The 17,056-nt window shown below is 41.0% G+C and overlaps 1 protein-coding gene across 1 annotated transcript in view; it reads left to right on the plus strand.

The window, feature by feature from the left end:
* Positions 1 to 2: 2 nt before the first annotated feature.
* Positions 3 to 17,056, plus strand: part of wrn (WRN RecQ like helicase) — a 286,387-nt gene continuing 269,333 nt past the window's right edge. Inside the window, exons 1-5 of the mRNA XM_069925810.1 lie at positions 3 to 40; positions 11,787 to 11,895; positions 14,229 to 14,344; positions 15,193 to 15,338; positions 16,565 to 16,713. Of these exons, the coding sequence (XP_069781911.1) occupies positions 18 to 40; positions 11,787 to 11,895; positions 14,229 to 14,344; positions 15,193 to 15,338; positions 16,565 to 16,713 (543 nt within the window). The 5' untranslated portion in view covers positions 3 to 17. The remainder of the gene's footprint in view (positions 41 to 11,786; positions 11,896 to 14,228; positions 14,345 to 15,192; positions 15,339 to 16,564; positions 16,714 to 17,056) is intronic.

The following is a 17,056-nucleotide window of genomic DNA, read 5'->3' on the forward strand; positions in this document are numbered from 1 at the left end:
CGCAGACCGGCTTAATCATGCGCCCAAAGGGCGATGGGAAGTAGGATTCACTTTGCTTTGCATAGATTTAAAAAAAACCTTCCTTTTTTTTCTCTCCACAATGTAGGCCGCCGGAAAAGATGGTATGTTTTTAATTAAGCTCGGAAACGAAATGTCATTGTAGACATGATCAATCGAGCGATGGTATTACGCATGCGTAGTTTTATCATGTGGTAGGCGCTCTCTGGCCTATTGATTCTAGTATGTATGGTCAAACGTTCCCAGAGGTGAGAAAAGTTTGTGGTGTGAATGTATGGCTGGCGAGAAATTGGATAGAGTGCCTGGTGTGGTTGTGGGAGCAGAGGTGATAATTTGTGACATGATTTTTGTTACTTTTTTCCTATCTAGTTTGGTTTTTGATTCCCATTAACTTCTCTCGCTGATTTCGGCATACATGGGTTAATGTCCGTCGTTACTGAACTGTTTGACCAGCCGCCCCGGTTCCTGGACTCACACTATTAGAAAGTTTGAGTCAGTGGTAATCACCGTGCCAAAATTGTTTTCTGTTACTGGAGGCTTTAACAGACTGACAGAGCGCAAGGTTTGCATGATATTATACTTCTAGATGATGCTCCTTTTGGACCTAGATGAAAGAAAATGATGGAAATAGTCTAAAAATATTAATATTTCGGGTCAGAATTGAGTCCTCATTACCACAACCTGCTTGAATCTATAACATTGATTCCCTTATTGAAGGGTAAATATTAAGCAAAACCTCATTCCCTTGTTTATTTTAATTTCCAGACAGTTTTGAATTGAGGCTTCATAACGTGTTTGAAATGACATCCTGGCAAATAATGCAACTCGGTGTCAAGAAATTGAACTTTTAAATTTTTTTAAAATTGGGAAATATATCTTCATTGGCAATAAAACCTAAAATAAGACATTTTCTTCAGCATTTTACCAAAATAAATTAAAATAAAAAGGTATTGACAGAATGTGTGGACTTCCTAATCTGGAAAATGTCTCGAGGCAAAAACAAATGAAAATTCCTGGAACTACCACAGGGCCTCAGTTCTCTATGACCATTCAATTATTGTAATTAATTCAGAATATGCCAGGTATGTGATTAATGATCTTCCTGGGTGATGATGGTTTTAGTGTTCGCGCTATGGAGCAAATAACGAGACTGGCAGTCGACAGGTTCGTTCCAAAATTTGCTGCTTTTTTGTTTGCTCATTGAGCATTTTAAAGGCTCTCCCTGTTCCTGCCGCTGGGAACTGAAAGTTGCGTCACTGACTGGCAGCTATTCATACTTTGTGCATGCGGGCCCTTTCCTTGAGGTGAAGGATGCCCGGTGCCATCTTGTTGTAGGCTTATCTGACTGTACGCGTGTTACAATTGGAGCTGGTTCATCTGAACCCCAAATGCTTTGGTTGCTACACAACCCCCACCCCCCCAAGAACTGGCAATCTCGCTCTCCACAATCCAACCCAAAGCCTGCACTTTCTTCTGTTTGGGTGGCCTTCCTCTATGCTTGGGTGCTTGCACTTTGACCGCTTTTCAGGTCCACGTATGATGGCTTTAATCGGTCAATTTTGAACACCTCTTTACCCCCCCCCCCCCACATCCAACACAAATGTAGACCCATTATTTTTTTACTACTCACCAGGGACTGCCAGGGGGGTTCTGTAGCCCTCTTCAGCTGAAGAAGCTTGCAGGTCTTTAGGTACTGTGTGGATCCCGAGTAGTACCCAGGGAAACTCATCCACCCAATTTGGGCCTTTGAGCCTGGCTGTAAGTGCTGATTTCAAGTGTCTCTGGAAACACTCCACAGGGCTGTTTGATTGTGGGTGATGGACTGTAGTGTGATGCAGCTGGGTCCCCAACAAGCTGGTCACTGTGGCCCACAGGCTTGATGTGAACTGGGCTCCTCTGTTTGACGTGATGTGGGCTGGGATACCTAAATGTGCTACCCAAGTTGCAACTAGGGCCATTGCGCAGGATTTGATGGTAGTGTCTGTGAAAACTGCTTATGGCCATCTGGTGAAATGGTCCTCAAACATGAGGAAGTACTGAGCTCCATGTGATACCGGCAATGGCCCTACGATGTTGACATGGATGTGGTTGAATCTTTGGATTGTGGGTTCGAACTGCTGTGGGGGGGGTTTAGTGTGCCTCTGGACTTTGGCTGTCTGACACTGAGTGCATGTCCTTGCCCCATCGCTGACTTGTTTTTGTTTTGAGGCCATGCCACACGAATTGACTGGATATCATACGGACTGGTGGAGAGGTACGCTAGGCCATGCATGGAGTCAAATACACTGTCTCCAGGCTGTTGGGACAGTTGAGTGGGGATAGCTTATGGCTATATTGCAAAAGAGTATCTGCTCACCCACACCCAAGGGTAGTCCTGCAGCAGCAGGCCTGGGACTGCGGTCCTTTAGCTGGGTGTCTCCTCACTGCGCCCCTACTAGCTCTGAGCAGTTGATCCCCTGTGCCCATGCTTGGATGGTTGGCCTGGATAGAGTGTCTGCCCCAATGTTGTCTTTACTGGAGACGTGCTTTATTGCTGTCATGAACTCCGATAGGTGCAGCTGCTGCCAGGCTGACCAGGGATCTGATACCTTGGTGAATGCAAAGGTTAGGGGTTTGTGGTCAGTGAAAGCTGTAAACTGTCTGCCTTCAAGAAAGTTTCTGAACTACTGGATCGCCAGGTCGGGTCCTAATAGCTCTTTGTCGAAAGCACTGTATTTCAACTAGGATGGTCTTAAATATCTACTAAAGAAGGCCAAGGTTTCCAGTGTCCATCCACAAGTTGTTCCAGTACTCTGCTGATTGCCATGTTTGATGTGTCCACTGTGAGGGCTGTCGGAACATTGGTCCTGGGGTGTACTAGCATGGCAGTGTTTGCCAGGGCCTCCTTCATTTGGACAAAAGCTGCTTTGACCTCTGGGTTCTAAATGATGTCTTTATTTTTACTTGACATCAGGGTGAACAGTAGTTGCATGATGCTGGCTGCTGATGGAAGGAAGTGGTGGTAGTTTATCATGCCCACGAATTACTGCAGCCCTTTGACTGTGGTAGGCTTGTTGAACTGTTGGATGGCTTCTACCTTGTTTGGCGCAGGAGTTGCACTAACCTTTGTGATCCTGAGGCCCAGGAAATCGATGGTCTCCCACCTGAACTGGCATTTGGTTGGGTTAATAGTCAGTCCAAACGTGCTCAGTCAGTTATACAACTGGAGGAGGTGGGATTAAGTGGTCCATACGGTTCATTGCTGGCAATCAGCATGTTGTCCAGGTATATGAATAGAAAATCCAAATCCTGGTCCACTGTATCTATTAAGCACTGAAAAGTCTGTGTCACGTTTTTTAGCCTGATCGGCAACTGCAGAAACTCGAACAGGCCAAAGGGAGTGATTAAAGTGATTTTCTGGATGTCCTCTGTGGCTTCGTTCAGCTGTCTGTAGTTCTCACACAGCCACCAACCCCCCCAGCTGTCTTCAACACTATGTGTAGTGGTGAGGCCCTGGGGCTGTCAGATCTGACAATGACCCCGAGCTCTTCCATTCGCCTGAACTCCTCTTTGTTCCGACAGAGTTTGTCTGGGGTAGTCGTCTAGCCCTTGCTTGTAGGGATGGACCTTGAGTGCTGATGTGGTCGAAATGAATTGCAGTTTGAGTACTGATGGGAATTTGGCAAGGAGCATGCTGTACTCGTTGCTGGACAATGTGAGTCCAGGTGCGGTGCAGGTAATCTGGCTTACCCGAGAGGGAACATTTGAAAGAGTTTGGGGTGGACCAACCTCCTGCCCTTCAGATCTACCAGCAAACCAAGGGTCCTAAGGAAGTTTGCCCCAGGAGTGGTTTGTCCACGATGGCCAACGGGAAGTTCCTTTTAAATGTGTTAGCACTGAGTTGTAGTTGGACCTTGTGTTTGTCATAGGTCCACATAGAACTGTTCTTTGCGGCTCTCAAGGTGGGTCCACGCTGTCTGGTCCTCGTCTCTAGTGCGGTGGGTGGGATGATGCTGATGTCTGCCTCTCTGTCCACTAGGAAACGCCACCCAGACCTTTTGTCCAACATGTGCAGCAGGTTGTCTGGATGACCAGCCGCTGAAGCCATCAGCGGTGGCTGGCCCTTGCATTTCCATGAAACGTTCAGGGTGGTCAGCGGTGAACTTTTGTACCCCATCTTTGATGGTAGAAGCATCATGGGTGCTCTGTGTCCTCCGTTCTTCCATTGGTATTGCTGGCATTCCTGTGTCCCGCTGGGCTTGGCTGGCTGCGGGGTCCTTGTTCTGGACAACTGGCTGATGGCAGCTTTATTTTCCCTCCTGGTTTTCCAGAGGATATCTGCTCTGGGTGCTACCTACTGGGGGGGTCACTAAAGTTTGAGTCTGCCAGCATCAGCTGGATTGGCATTTGCTCAAGGAATGTCTTTTCGAACATGAGACAGGGCTTGTGTCCCTCTGCCAGTGCTAGAATTTCGTCCATTAAAGCTGACAGCGTCCTGTCACCCAGTCCATCAAGGTGAATCAGCCTGGCTGCTCTTTTGCGTCTGGAGAGTCGAAAGGTGATGAGCAGCATTGCTTTCAGCACTGCATACTTGCCTACCTTTGGTGGATCATGGCTGAAGTCATCTATCCAGTCAGCAGTTTCTTGGTCCAAGGAGCTTATCACGTGTAAGTACTTCGTGGAGTCCGATGTTATTTGTTTGATCTGGAACTATACCTCCGCTTGACAAGTGTCGCGTCACAACATCCAGAAGGTAGGAAGTTTTAACGCAATGGTGTTCGCTGCTGCTGTATCCAGGATGTTGGGTCCAAAATACCTTTCGGATTGTATGAGGTCACCAATGCAGCATTCGCACTACGGACCGAATAATGAGACCAGCAGTTGACAGGTTCATTTCAAAATCCGCTGCTTTATTGTCTGGTCGCTGAGCATTTTAAAGGCACTCCCTGTTCCCACCATTGTGTGAACTGGAAGTTGCGTCGCTGACTGGCAGCTAGTCATACTTTGTGCGTGTGGGCCCTTTCCTTGAGGGGAAGATGCCTTGTGCTATCTTGGTGTAGGCTGCTCCAACCACACACAAGTTACAATTGGAGCCGGTTCGCCTGAACACCAAATGCGTTGGTCGCCACAGTACTAGATTAATATTGGTACTTAACATTTGGAGATAGAATGTGGGTAATTTATGACACGGTGTATCATACGAATAGGAAAAATAAATTCACCTGGGGTAAAAACATTTCCTGAAGGATTTCCTTGCTTCACACTGTCTACTGCAAGTGAAATGACTAATAACTATGTCTAAGAAATTATATCTATCATAGGAATAATAGGAACAGATGAAAATGAGCTAAATGGACTTTTTGTTTAGCTTTCTTAATTCTACTTGCATCTTTTCTTTGTGTTTCATGATGAAGGACTCTTGGCTACAACACTTTATAGCCTCCTTGTGTTTAAGTAATTTGCTTCTATATTCTTGCTTCCAAACTGGATAACCTTGTATTTTCTCATATTAAAATGTTACGAGCCCAAAGGACCCCAAAACCCAGGAGCAATAGACATTCACCAAGACAAGTTGTTTTTAAAACAAATGTTTTTAATCAACTTTAAACCTGAAAATAGAATCAAACTTTAACTAATCTCTATACTTAACTAACCCAAATTAATCCCCTTCTAATTCTAAGTGCATGTGTATGTAATGTGTGTGTAAATTTAAGAAAAGTTCTTTGGTTCACAGATCAATCTCACCTCTTCTTCTCCTAAGTTTTCTGGTTGCAGGCAATTCTTATACTGTGCGAAGAATTTCACATGTATAAAGTTCACCAGGCTTTGGTACTCGAAAGGTAAATGTTTACCATTCAGGAAGGTTCTTGTAGGGTTTGCAGAGAAAGATTTGTTGTTCTAGGATTTCCACAACTGAGGTACCACCATTAGTCACCTCAATGTCTCACTGGTGAAACTTGCCCCATCAGGGTTTTCCAGATGGTAACCTCTTTCTTTCAGGCTATAACAGAGTTCATTTCTGTTTCACTTATTCCAAGAGAAACATCAGACAGAAAGCGCTGGAGCTTTTCTTCAATTTCAACAAGCTTCCTGGCTTGCACTGTTCAGCTCTCTCTCTCTCTCTCTCTCTCTCTCTCTCTCTCTCTCTCTCTCTCTCTCTCTCTCTCTCTCTCTCTCTCTCTCTCTCTCCCTACTGCCAGAAAGCCCACATGACTCTCTCACTTGCAAAAACTTCCACCTTCTTCAGCAAGTCACAGGAGTTCTCTCTTGGTCAAGTGGTTATCTTAGGTGAACAAAACTCAGGAGTGACATTTCTGTGAGCACACTATAGGTACTTGCAGCCAGTTTGTCCTCTCCAAGACAATGGTCCATTCATTTTATGACATCATTTCAATTAGCACCTACTTGTGAAATGTGCATAACATTTTCCATAGATCCTGCAATGTTCCTGAATATGAATTCTTCAGTCTTTCAAATATAATCTGTTTTAAAACGTGTGTGTGTGTATGTATGTAACCTACTCTTATTTTACCAAATCCTCCCAATATTTATCCTCCATTACATTACTAACAATGTCTTGCTTTGGAGTGTAGAAGAATGAAGAAGAGATTTTAGAGGTTTACAAAATTATGAGAGGTATAGTCAGAGTAAATGCAAGTAGGGTCTTTCCATTTAGATTAGGAGAAATAAATACAGGCTTTAAGGTGATAGAGGAGAAGTTTAGAGGAAACTTCTCTCAGAGTGGCGGGAATGTGGAACAAGCTGCCATCTGATATAGTAAATGTGGGCTCACTCTTAAATTTTAAGAATAACTTGGATAGATACATGGATGGGAGAGATCTGGAGAGTTATGGAATGGGTGTGGGTCAGTGGGACTAGCAGAATGATGTGATGGCACAGACTAGAAGGGCTGAATGGCCTGTTTTATGTGCTGTAGTGTTCTATTCACTCAACCTATCTCTCTGTCAGCTCTTTCCTCCTTTTAACAACCTTTTCGATACACTGGTCCCCTTTTAGAACATACAGCACAGTACAGGCCCCTTTGGACCTCGATGTTATGCCGACCCATATATTCAGTAAAAAAAAAGTACTAAACCCACCCTACCCTGTAACCCTCTATTTTTATTCTATCCATGTGGCTGTCTTCTTTTTTTCTTTGGCTTGGCTTCGCGGACGAAGATTTATGGAGGGGGTAAAAAGTCCACGTCAGCTGCAGGCTCGTTTGTGGCTGACAAGTCCGATGCGGGACAGGCAGACACGGTTGCAGCGGCTGCGGGGGAAAATTGGTTGGTTGGGGTTGGGTGTTGGGTTTTTCCTCCTTTGCCTTTTGTCAGTGAGGTGGGCTCTGCGGTCTTCTTCAAAGGAGGTTGCTGCCCGCCGAACTGTGAGGCGCCAAGATGCACGGTTTGAGGCGATATCAGCCCACTGGCGGTGGTCAATGTGGCAGGCACCAAGAGATTTCTTTAGGCAGTCCTTGTACCTTTTCTTTGGTGCACCTCTGTCACGGTGGCCAGTGGAGAGCTTGCCATATAACACGATCTTGGGAAGGCGATGGTCCTCCATTCTGGAGACGTGACCCACCCAGCGCAGCTGGATCTTCAGCAGCGTGGATTCGATGCTGTCGACCTCTGCCATCTCGAGTACTTCGACGTTAGGGATGAAAGCGCTCCAATGGATGTTGAGGATGGAGTCTCTTAAATGCCCTAATGTTTAGGCTTCCACACCATCCCTGACAAAGCATTTCAGGACCCACAACTCTGCGTTTTTATATATATATATATATATATAAAAAAAATCACCTCTGATGTCTCCCCTAATCTTCCCTCTCTTCACTTTTTACTTGTGTTCTCTGGTGTTTGCTACTTCTGTCCTAGGAAACAGGTGCTGGCTGTCCACCCTATCTATGCCTCCCATAATCTTATAGACTTCTATTAAGTCTTCTCTCATCCTTCCAAAGGAAAAAAATCCCTGCTCTGCTAACCTTGCTTTATAAGACTTATTTTTCAATCCAGGTAACATCCTCGCAAAAATCCTCTGCACCTTCTCCAAAGCTTCCACATCCTTCCTGTAGTAAAGTGATCAGAACTGAACACAATACTCTTAAGTGTGGTCTCACCAGATATTTGTAGAGTTGCAACATGACTTCTCTACTCTTGAACTAATACCCCATTAATAAAGCCCAGTATCCCATTGGCCTTTTTAACGATCAACCTGTGTGGCGACTTTAATGGATGTATGGATTTGAACCCCAAGGTCCCTCTGTTCATCCATCCACTCTCTTAAGTAACTGACCATTAACCATGTACTCAGCCTTCTGGTTTGTCCTTTAAAAATGCACTTATTCATATTGAACTCCATCTGCCACTTTTCCACTCATTCTGCAACCTGTCTATATCCTCTTGTAACTTTCGACAACCTTCAGCTCCATCCACATCTCCTCCACCTTCATATCAGCCGCAAACTTTTATCCAAATTATTAACGTAGATTATAAAAAATTAAGGCTGCACAGCAGATTCCAGTGTCACTCCATGAGTTACTGATTTGCTAATCCAAAAATTACTAATTTATGTCTTAGTTTGCCATTCCTTTATCCATGGCAATTAATTACCTCCATCCTGAAAGCTCTATGGGACCTTATTGAAAGTCCTTTTGAAAAACTAGTAAACCAGGTGTACTAATTTCCCTTTTCAACCCTTTTTTTAAAAATCAATCTGATGTACAATATTCCAGGGATTTGAAAGTGGATGCTGTCATTATCTTCGAGACTCTGTAAGATTCCTCTTTTTTTGCTCTGGACTGGAGGATAGCAAATGCAATCCCATTAAGAAAGGAGGGAGAGAAAATAATGTCATTGTCAGGAAAAATGCTGGGATCTATTGCAAAAGATTTAACAGCGGATCTCCTCTAAGAATAATAAGGTTCAGCAGAGTCCACATGGATTTAGGAAAGGAAAGTCGTGCTCTGATGAGTGAAATAGATAAGAAGCAACAAGTGGATGCAGTGAATTTGAATTTTTGGAAGGCATTTAATATGGTTCCATGTGAGGTGCCGCAAGGTTCGAAGAAATGAAATCCGGAGAGGAGAGTGAATGGAGATAAGTACTGACAAGGATTGCAAATTAGTTTTCAAACAGAATAGAACTAAATGAATTGCTAACAAATTGTCAGGCTGTTACTTTTAGGGTACCACAGGGATTGGTGCATGGGCCCCAGCTATTTGCAATATGTATTAATGTAACTAAGGAAATCAAATGTCATATTTCTAAGATTGTTGATAATGCTAAACAATGGAAATGTGGAAGAGAATGTAAAGAGGATTGACAGAGATCGGGACAGGCTGAGTGAGTATATTAGCATGGAATATGGAAGAAACAACTAATTCACTTGTTAATAATAAGATTGGATAGTCTTGATGGTCAAAACTATCAAATCTTCACATGCCATTGAAGACTTGGTCATGTGTATAGCTTGTCTTGAACACCATTTCCCATGTTCTTAAGCTCCCATATGTGCCATTTCATGATGATCCAACCTTAAAATCAGGGTCGTCCTATATAAATGTTATAATGTTCTGAATGACAAAGTTGCAACACCACCTCCATCTTCCTGCCGTCTTTGACACAATCTCATGCATCTCCTGTTAGTTATTTGCGAAGTCTCAGCACTCCTACTTGGGGTCTATCTGCGCGGTCCGTCTACTGCTGGCTCTGTACAGGCTTGTTACAGGAGCCGACAATGGTTTATTTAAAAAAAAACCAAATAAAATTGAAACCTTTAAATAATAATTTGTTATTAAAATATTGTGATTTGCTTTTGACAGCACCACTGGTCAATGGTAAGTTCCAGATTTGGGGTCGTCTTCTACAAAGATTATTGCTCAAACCTTGCATTTTAGGTGGAAATTCTGAGTCGTCTTGTACACTGGCATATACGGTAATTTTATAAATGTCCTGCTGTTACTTTTTTAATGATTTCAGCATTTTCCTAATGTTCAATATTAAGCTAATGCTTTCTACATCTCCCTTCTAATCTCTGCAGTTTTATAATCCTTTGGGTCCTCTCTGTAATCCAGGGAATTTTAACATTAACAGCCATACCATTAATTACCTCTATAGTCATTGGGAGGTATATGGCGAGCTCTCCACTGGCCACCGTGACAGAGGTGCACCAAAGAAAAGGTACAAGGACTGCCTAAAGAAATCTCTTGGTGCCTGCCACATTGACCACCGCCAGTGGGCTGATAACGCCTCAAACTGTGCATCTTGGCGCCTCACAGTTTGGCGGGCAGCAGCCTACTTTGAAGAAGACCGCAGAGCCCACCTCACTGACAAAAGGCAAAGGAGGAAAAACCCAACACCCAACCCCAACCAACCAATTTTCCCTTGCAACCGCTGCAATCGTGTCTGCCTGTCCCGCATCGGACTGGTCAGCCACAAACGAGCCTGCAGCTGACGTGGACTTTTTACCCCCTCCATAAATCTTCGTCCGCGAAGCCAAGCCAAAGAAGAAGAGTCATTTCCTTTAAGACCCCAGAATGCAGACCAACAGGTCTGGATGACTGCATCACAGTGTGGTATGGTTGCTGCAGAGCAATGGTTTGGATTTCAATCCACAGCAGCATAAGATTGGTAGAGAGGATCACTGGAGTCTTTCTCCCCACTATGGACATGATCTACTGGGATTGTTGTCTGAAGAGGGAGTGCAAAATCATTGAAAATCCCTTCCACCCCTTGAGCAGACAGCATCTTTCAGCTCCTCCCATTGGGGAAGAGATACAGGAGTATCAGAGCCAGCACCACCAGGCTGAGGAACAGTTTCTTCCCACAGCTAGTGAGAATGCTGAAAGCCTAAAGGAACTGGTCACACTAACATCTGAGACTCTCATATCCTGAAACAATAATTATTTATTTCGATCTACAAACACTTGCCCTGCATATGTATTGTTTGACTGGATATCTGTTAGGTCTGGTCTGTGTCTACATTTAGTGGACTGGAGAACATTATTTTGTTGGGTTGCACTTTTGCAATCAGAAGACAATAAATTTGACTTGATAACTTGACTGCCAGCCTTTTAGCTCCATTATTTGTCCAGTACTTTTTCTCCAATGATATTATTTTAATTCCTCTCCATAACCCCTTGATTATTGATGTTTATTTTTGGTATTTTCTGCCATGAGGTACTATCCAAAATAATTATAATATCTCCCATTTCTTAATGCCTGAGTCTCCCCATTAGAAGGGACTTACTTTTACTTATTTACTTTAAAAAAAAAAATCCAGGTAGAAGCTTACTAAAAACATGAAATGTTGGAACACTCATCAGGTAAAGCAGCAGCTATGGAAAGAGAATGTTTCAGCTCTGTTTCAGCTCTGAGATATTTTTTAAATAATTGGGAAGCGGGGAAAGCAAGTTCATTTTGGGTAGCAGGGGTGGGGGAGGTAAAGATAGGTTGGACAAAGGGAATATATCTGAAAGGGTAAGACCAGGTGACTTGATGTTGCTATAAATTTGCAGTTAAGACGTTTTGTTACCCTATCAGAGGTATTTACTTTGTTCTCCCCAACCTTCTTCCATTTTTTTCTTTTTAACTAAAACAAGTTGTTTTTCTAATTTTTCCCAGTTCTGGTGGCCCAGGACCCTGAAATATTAATTATTTTACTTTCCACAGATGCTGCCTGATCAGTTTAGTGTTCATTAGTATTTTCCACCATTATTTGGATTTGCAGCATTTTCATTTTTCTTTTTTGGGAATATTTACTGTGTTTTAATGTTACTTGTTCTTGGGCAGAGACTCTACAAACAATGCAATAGATTGTGAAAAGATGACAAATCAGCAGCGTATGTTACCTGAATGGATGGTGTCGGAAGAAATAGAAGATACCAATAAGCATCTGAAGGTACATAGGAATTATTGACAATTTTCTCAGTTTTTTGGTGACAACATTTTTTTTGGAAAGATCAGTTAATGTCTTAATTTGTTAAGAGCACCTTAATCAGAATGTAATATTTTTCATGAAAAATTTACTCTGGGGGGCAAAATCTCCTAACCACGACATACAGAGTGGACAACAAAGATATTAAATAGTATGTTTTTGCATGAAGAAGGTGTGCTGATCCAATCAATTAGAGTAGGATTGTACTGTTCTTCATATTACATTATTAATTTTTTTAATGGGAATAACATTGCAAAAGTTTCTGTGCAACACATGCAACCTAAAATTTAGAAGTACCTGTAATAACACTATTATAAAAAATGCATGACTCAATCAGTTTCTTGAATTGTACATCTGAAAACTCCATTCTCAAGTCTTTACCCATGTCATTCTAATTAATATTTAAAAAAAAACCCTAGTCTTCAAATCATTTAATGGGGATATTTGAAACTTTGTACAATATTCCAAAGGTAGAATATTGGGCAGAGTGTATGGAAAGAGGAACAATTAGAATTTCTGATCAGCAATCCTTCAGAACTAGAATAAGGAAAAAAAACAAGTTAGTTTTCAGAGAAGGTGTAGGACAAGTTTGTAAAACAAAAGGAATATCTGTGATGAGACCAAATGAGTCACATTTTTCTGCTAGAATCAGATTATGCTTCTCATCAATGACTTGGTTAAGATATTTTAGTACTTTGCTATTTCCAGGTAAATGTTTTAGTTCTTTGTCTGTTGCTTTTTTTGAAAAGTATCAATTTCTATATGCACCTTCTTTTCAAATATTCCTCTTCCTCCATATGCTGCTTCATTACCCTGTGCCAAACAATTAGTCTAAAAGGAGAAAAATGTAGCTGCAAGAAATTTGAAAAGAAATCTGTAACTACTCTGCATAACAGGTAATAATATGCTGCAAGACCATTATTTGAAAACCTGCTATCAGTGAAAATGATTGTTTTCTCTCTGTTGGGGGAGTATGGGGAAAGGAGGGAGTAAAAACTAATTTGGAGTGGAAGAAAACATTCCCTGCCAACATTCCTCCCTCTACCCTATAAAAATTTGAATCAAATTTTCCTAAGACTAAAACTCAAAAACACTGGGCTCTATCACTTCTCAATTAATATTTGTTACGAGCCCAGAGGACCCATAAACCCAGCAGAAATATATATTCACCAAGACAAATGGTTACTTAAACAAAAGTTGCTTTTAATTATCTTTAAACATGAAAACAGAATCACAGTTTAACTTATCACTATTGACTTAACGAACCTAACTTAACCTCTTCTAATTCTAAGCACACGTGTGTGTAAGTTCAGAAGCATTCTTCGATTCACAGTTCAATCTCACTCCTCATTCCTCTAAGTTCACTGGTTGCAGGCAATTCTTATGCTGTGCACAGAATTTAACATTTATAAAGTTTATCAGGCTTTGGTGCTTGAAAGGGAAATGGTTACCACTCAGGAAGGTTCTTGTTGGCTTTCAGAGAAAGATTTGTTGTTCCAGGACATCCACAACAGATGCCTTTTTAATCAGCCACTCCAGTGTCTTGCTGACGAAACTTGCCCCCTCAGGGTTTTCCAGATGATAACTCCTTTCTTTCAGGTCACCACAAAGTTCCTTTTTGTTTCACTTATTCCAAGTGAAACATTAGACAGCCAGTCCTCTCCTCTTGCATGAGCCACAAGGGCTTTGAACAGGTTGAATTAAGAACTTACAACTCGTCTTCCAAATGGAGTTTTCCACAAGCTTGCCAGCTTGTTCTGTTCCACATGAGAACAGTTCCAGACAATCTGTGGCTCCGACAAGATCTTTCATCTGTGGCCTTTTTGTAAACAACAATCAATCCATTAGTGAATTCTCTAGGGCACTCTTCAAAGCTCTTGCAAAGGCTGTGAGGCCCCGACATGTCTAGCATTAGCAGAACTCCAGTATTTCAAATAAGATCTGTTTTAAAGTGTTTGTATGTGACCTACTCTCACAAACCTTTCCCAGTTTATCTCCAAAAATATTTCTATATACTCTGTCACATTTTAGTCTAATAATAGAAAAATCATGCACCCTTTTCTCATATTTATGCTGTTTGACCTGCTGATCTTAAGAAGAAAATCTTGGACTCTAATTTGCATGCTTTCTATTTTGGCAATTTACTTGCCAGAAGCCAAGAGTAAAACTTAGCTCAGAGGACCACACTGGGAGTTTTCTCCATGGAATAATAGATTAAGCCATCTTTTTATTGGAGGGGATGGCAGGTAAGTTTCAATCAGTAACAACTGAAAATATAGGTTTTAATTGTTTTCTAGACTTCCTATATTAAGAAAAATATTCTGGAGGACAAACTTCCCTTCTTGCAATTTCCTGGATCCATCATTTATAGTTATGAAGGAAATGATTGTTCCTTTCTGTCGGAAGATTTAAGGCAAGTTCTTCTGTTGTGAGTTAAATTGCCTTTTCTGTTAATTGTCTGTTATGTTGGATGAAAGTCTTTGCTTGGTGACTTGATTTCTCCCCCCCCACCCCCCCCCCCCCCCCTTGCTTTGGGTAATGAAGAAATGTTCGCTGGCCTGAACTACCTATCTTCTCTCAGCAGAGAGGGAGCAAGAAGTGTGCTATTTTCTTAGAGACGAAAGAAAATCATAGATGCAGTATCTTTTGTTTTCTCTTTTGTAAGTAATATAAGGAGAAAAGAAAAAGACCATGATTAGATGAGTGGGTGAAATAATTGTGTAACATTTCATTTCTTTACCTCGCTAAAAACAAATATATGAGAAGGAGTCCTTGGGTTATTAACATTAGAGTGCTTTATGTTGTCATGATTAAGGTGGGGTGGTTAATGGAACAGTTAGCACAACGCTAGCACAACGCCAGTGACCCAGATTCAAATCCACCACTGTCTCTATGGAGTTTGTACGTTCTCTCTGTGTCTGTGTGGGTTTCCTCCCACCCTTCAAAACGTACAGGGGTTGTAGGTTAATTGGGGTATGGGGGTGGGGGTATTTGGGTGGCATGGGCTCGAGGGTCTTTTACCGTACTGCACATCTAAATTAAAAAAAATGTAAAAAATTAAAAGTGAACTATTAGATGAAATTTGTTAGAGTATTCGTTACATTTAGGGGAGCGCAGATTAATCTTCAGTAATTTTGTTTATTTTCAAAGCATGTCTAGTGTAAAATCTTTTTACAGTTGAGTGAATGTTCAGATTTTAATATTTACTAATTGTAAATGTTAACCATTCTTTTTGCGTGAAGCATGATTTTCCTGTTTCAGGTTATCTATTTCAAGTGATTCAGCCATTGGGTTTGATCTCGAGTGGCCTCCAACATATATTAAAGGGAAGGAGAATAAAGTAGCACTTATTCAACTGTGTGCCTCTGAGAAAAAGTGTTATCTGTTCCATGTATCTGCCATGTCTGGTAAATATTTTTATGTAATTTTAATTTTCCTGTTCTTGGAAATAGTTGTCAGCATTTGGTACTTCATAGAAATGCCCTTCTTTCATGTTAGGCAGTGTGAGCAATTTATTTAATAGTTGACCTCATAACATCCAGACACTTGCAAATTCCAGAACCGTTCCATGAAGGAAAGAGGGGAATTTTTTTAAGGCTTTTGCCTGCACAAATTGATCCCATCTCCAGTGCAAATATGCTGTTACATCCAATGCTGTTTTTTCCACTATGCTCTAGCTTATCCTGTTTGATCTTTAATTTATAGGAACCTCTGCTCCTGTTCCACAAGATATTGGAAAGGATGCAGAAAGTATCCATGACTGGAGGGTTTAAGTTATAAGGAGAGACTAGATAGATTGGAGATTTTTTAGGTCTATAAAATCAAGAGGGGCATAGATAAGGTAAATCATCACAATCTTTTTACTGGGGTAAGGAATTTAAAACTAAAGGGCATAGATGTAAGTTGAGACAGGCTAGTCTAGGAAAGGTGTTGGGCCAAATGCAGGTAAATGTAATTAGCTTTGGTAGACAACATGGTTGTTATTGACAAGTTGGGTCAAAGGGCCTATTTTGGTGCTTTTAAACTCTTGACTCTTGTTTACCTATCTTCCTCACCAGTCTAAATTGGCTCTTTAACTAAAATGAAAAGTTTTAAATTCAATTCCGATTTAACCCTCTAACCCTCACAATCTTATTATACCTCCTCTCTCCATTACCTTTAACTCCAGTAACCGCAGGTATGTATCATTATTGCTGTTTTTCATAATCTCAGCCCTAAACTCTGAAATTCCCTTCCTTAATCCCTCCACTTCACTTTTATGATACTCTTTACAACTCTGCCTAAACATTTAGATCCTCCCTTTCTAATTCTTTGGCTCAGCATTTTTTTTAAAAACAAATGTCCCTATAAAGCAATTATATCCAGTTATTATGGTCTATTTAATGTAAGAATTTGTCTGCCTTTGTCCAGATATGTTGATCATCTTGTTTTTGTTACAATCATTGTTGGTGATAAATGAACATTATGGTAAGTGGGTAGTTGACATGGGTTTGAAGATTTTGGAAGAATTTTTAAATGTTTATCTTTGGAGCTAAAGCAATGTAATGAATAATAGCATTTGTAAAGTGAAACATATTCTCAGTTAAAAAAAAATCCATTGACAAAAGGAAGTGAAGTAAATTTTGTTTTTTAGGATTTCCAAGTGGACTCAAAAGATTACTGGAAGACAAAAAAATTAAAAAAGTTGGTGTTGGAATTAATGGAGATCAGTGGAAACTAATGAGGGATTATGATATTAAATTGAAAAGTTTTGTGGAACTAACTGAGATGGCTAATCAGAAGGTAAAACTATATCTTCTATTTGTATTTGAGTTGTTTGCTGTGAGTGAGAGATGTAGTATTCTATTCAGCATTTATCTTAACAGAACAGCATCTTAATTTGATAAATTAAAATAACAAGAAGTATAACTGACAAATAGGTTAACTCTATTTTTCTACCTATTTCTTGTCGAGTGGCATTGCTGCCCCAACAATTTTTAGTATTAGGATTTGAGAATCCTTCATATTTTCATAGTCATTTAGTATAGTTTCTCTTTCAAAATTCCAAAGCTTTAACAAACTACAAGGATGTAAATCTGATCAATGAACAGTACAGTTAGATGATCAAATTAGTGGGCTCTTTATC

Source organism: Narcine bancroftii, chromosome 3 (genome assembly GCF_036971445.1).
Source record: "Narcine bancroftii isolate sNarBan1 chromosome 3, sNarBan1.hap1, whole genome shotgun sequence".
NCBI lineage: Eukaryota > Metazoa > Chordata > Chondrichthyes > Torpediniformes > Narcinidae > Narcine > Narcine bancroftii.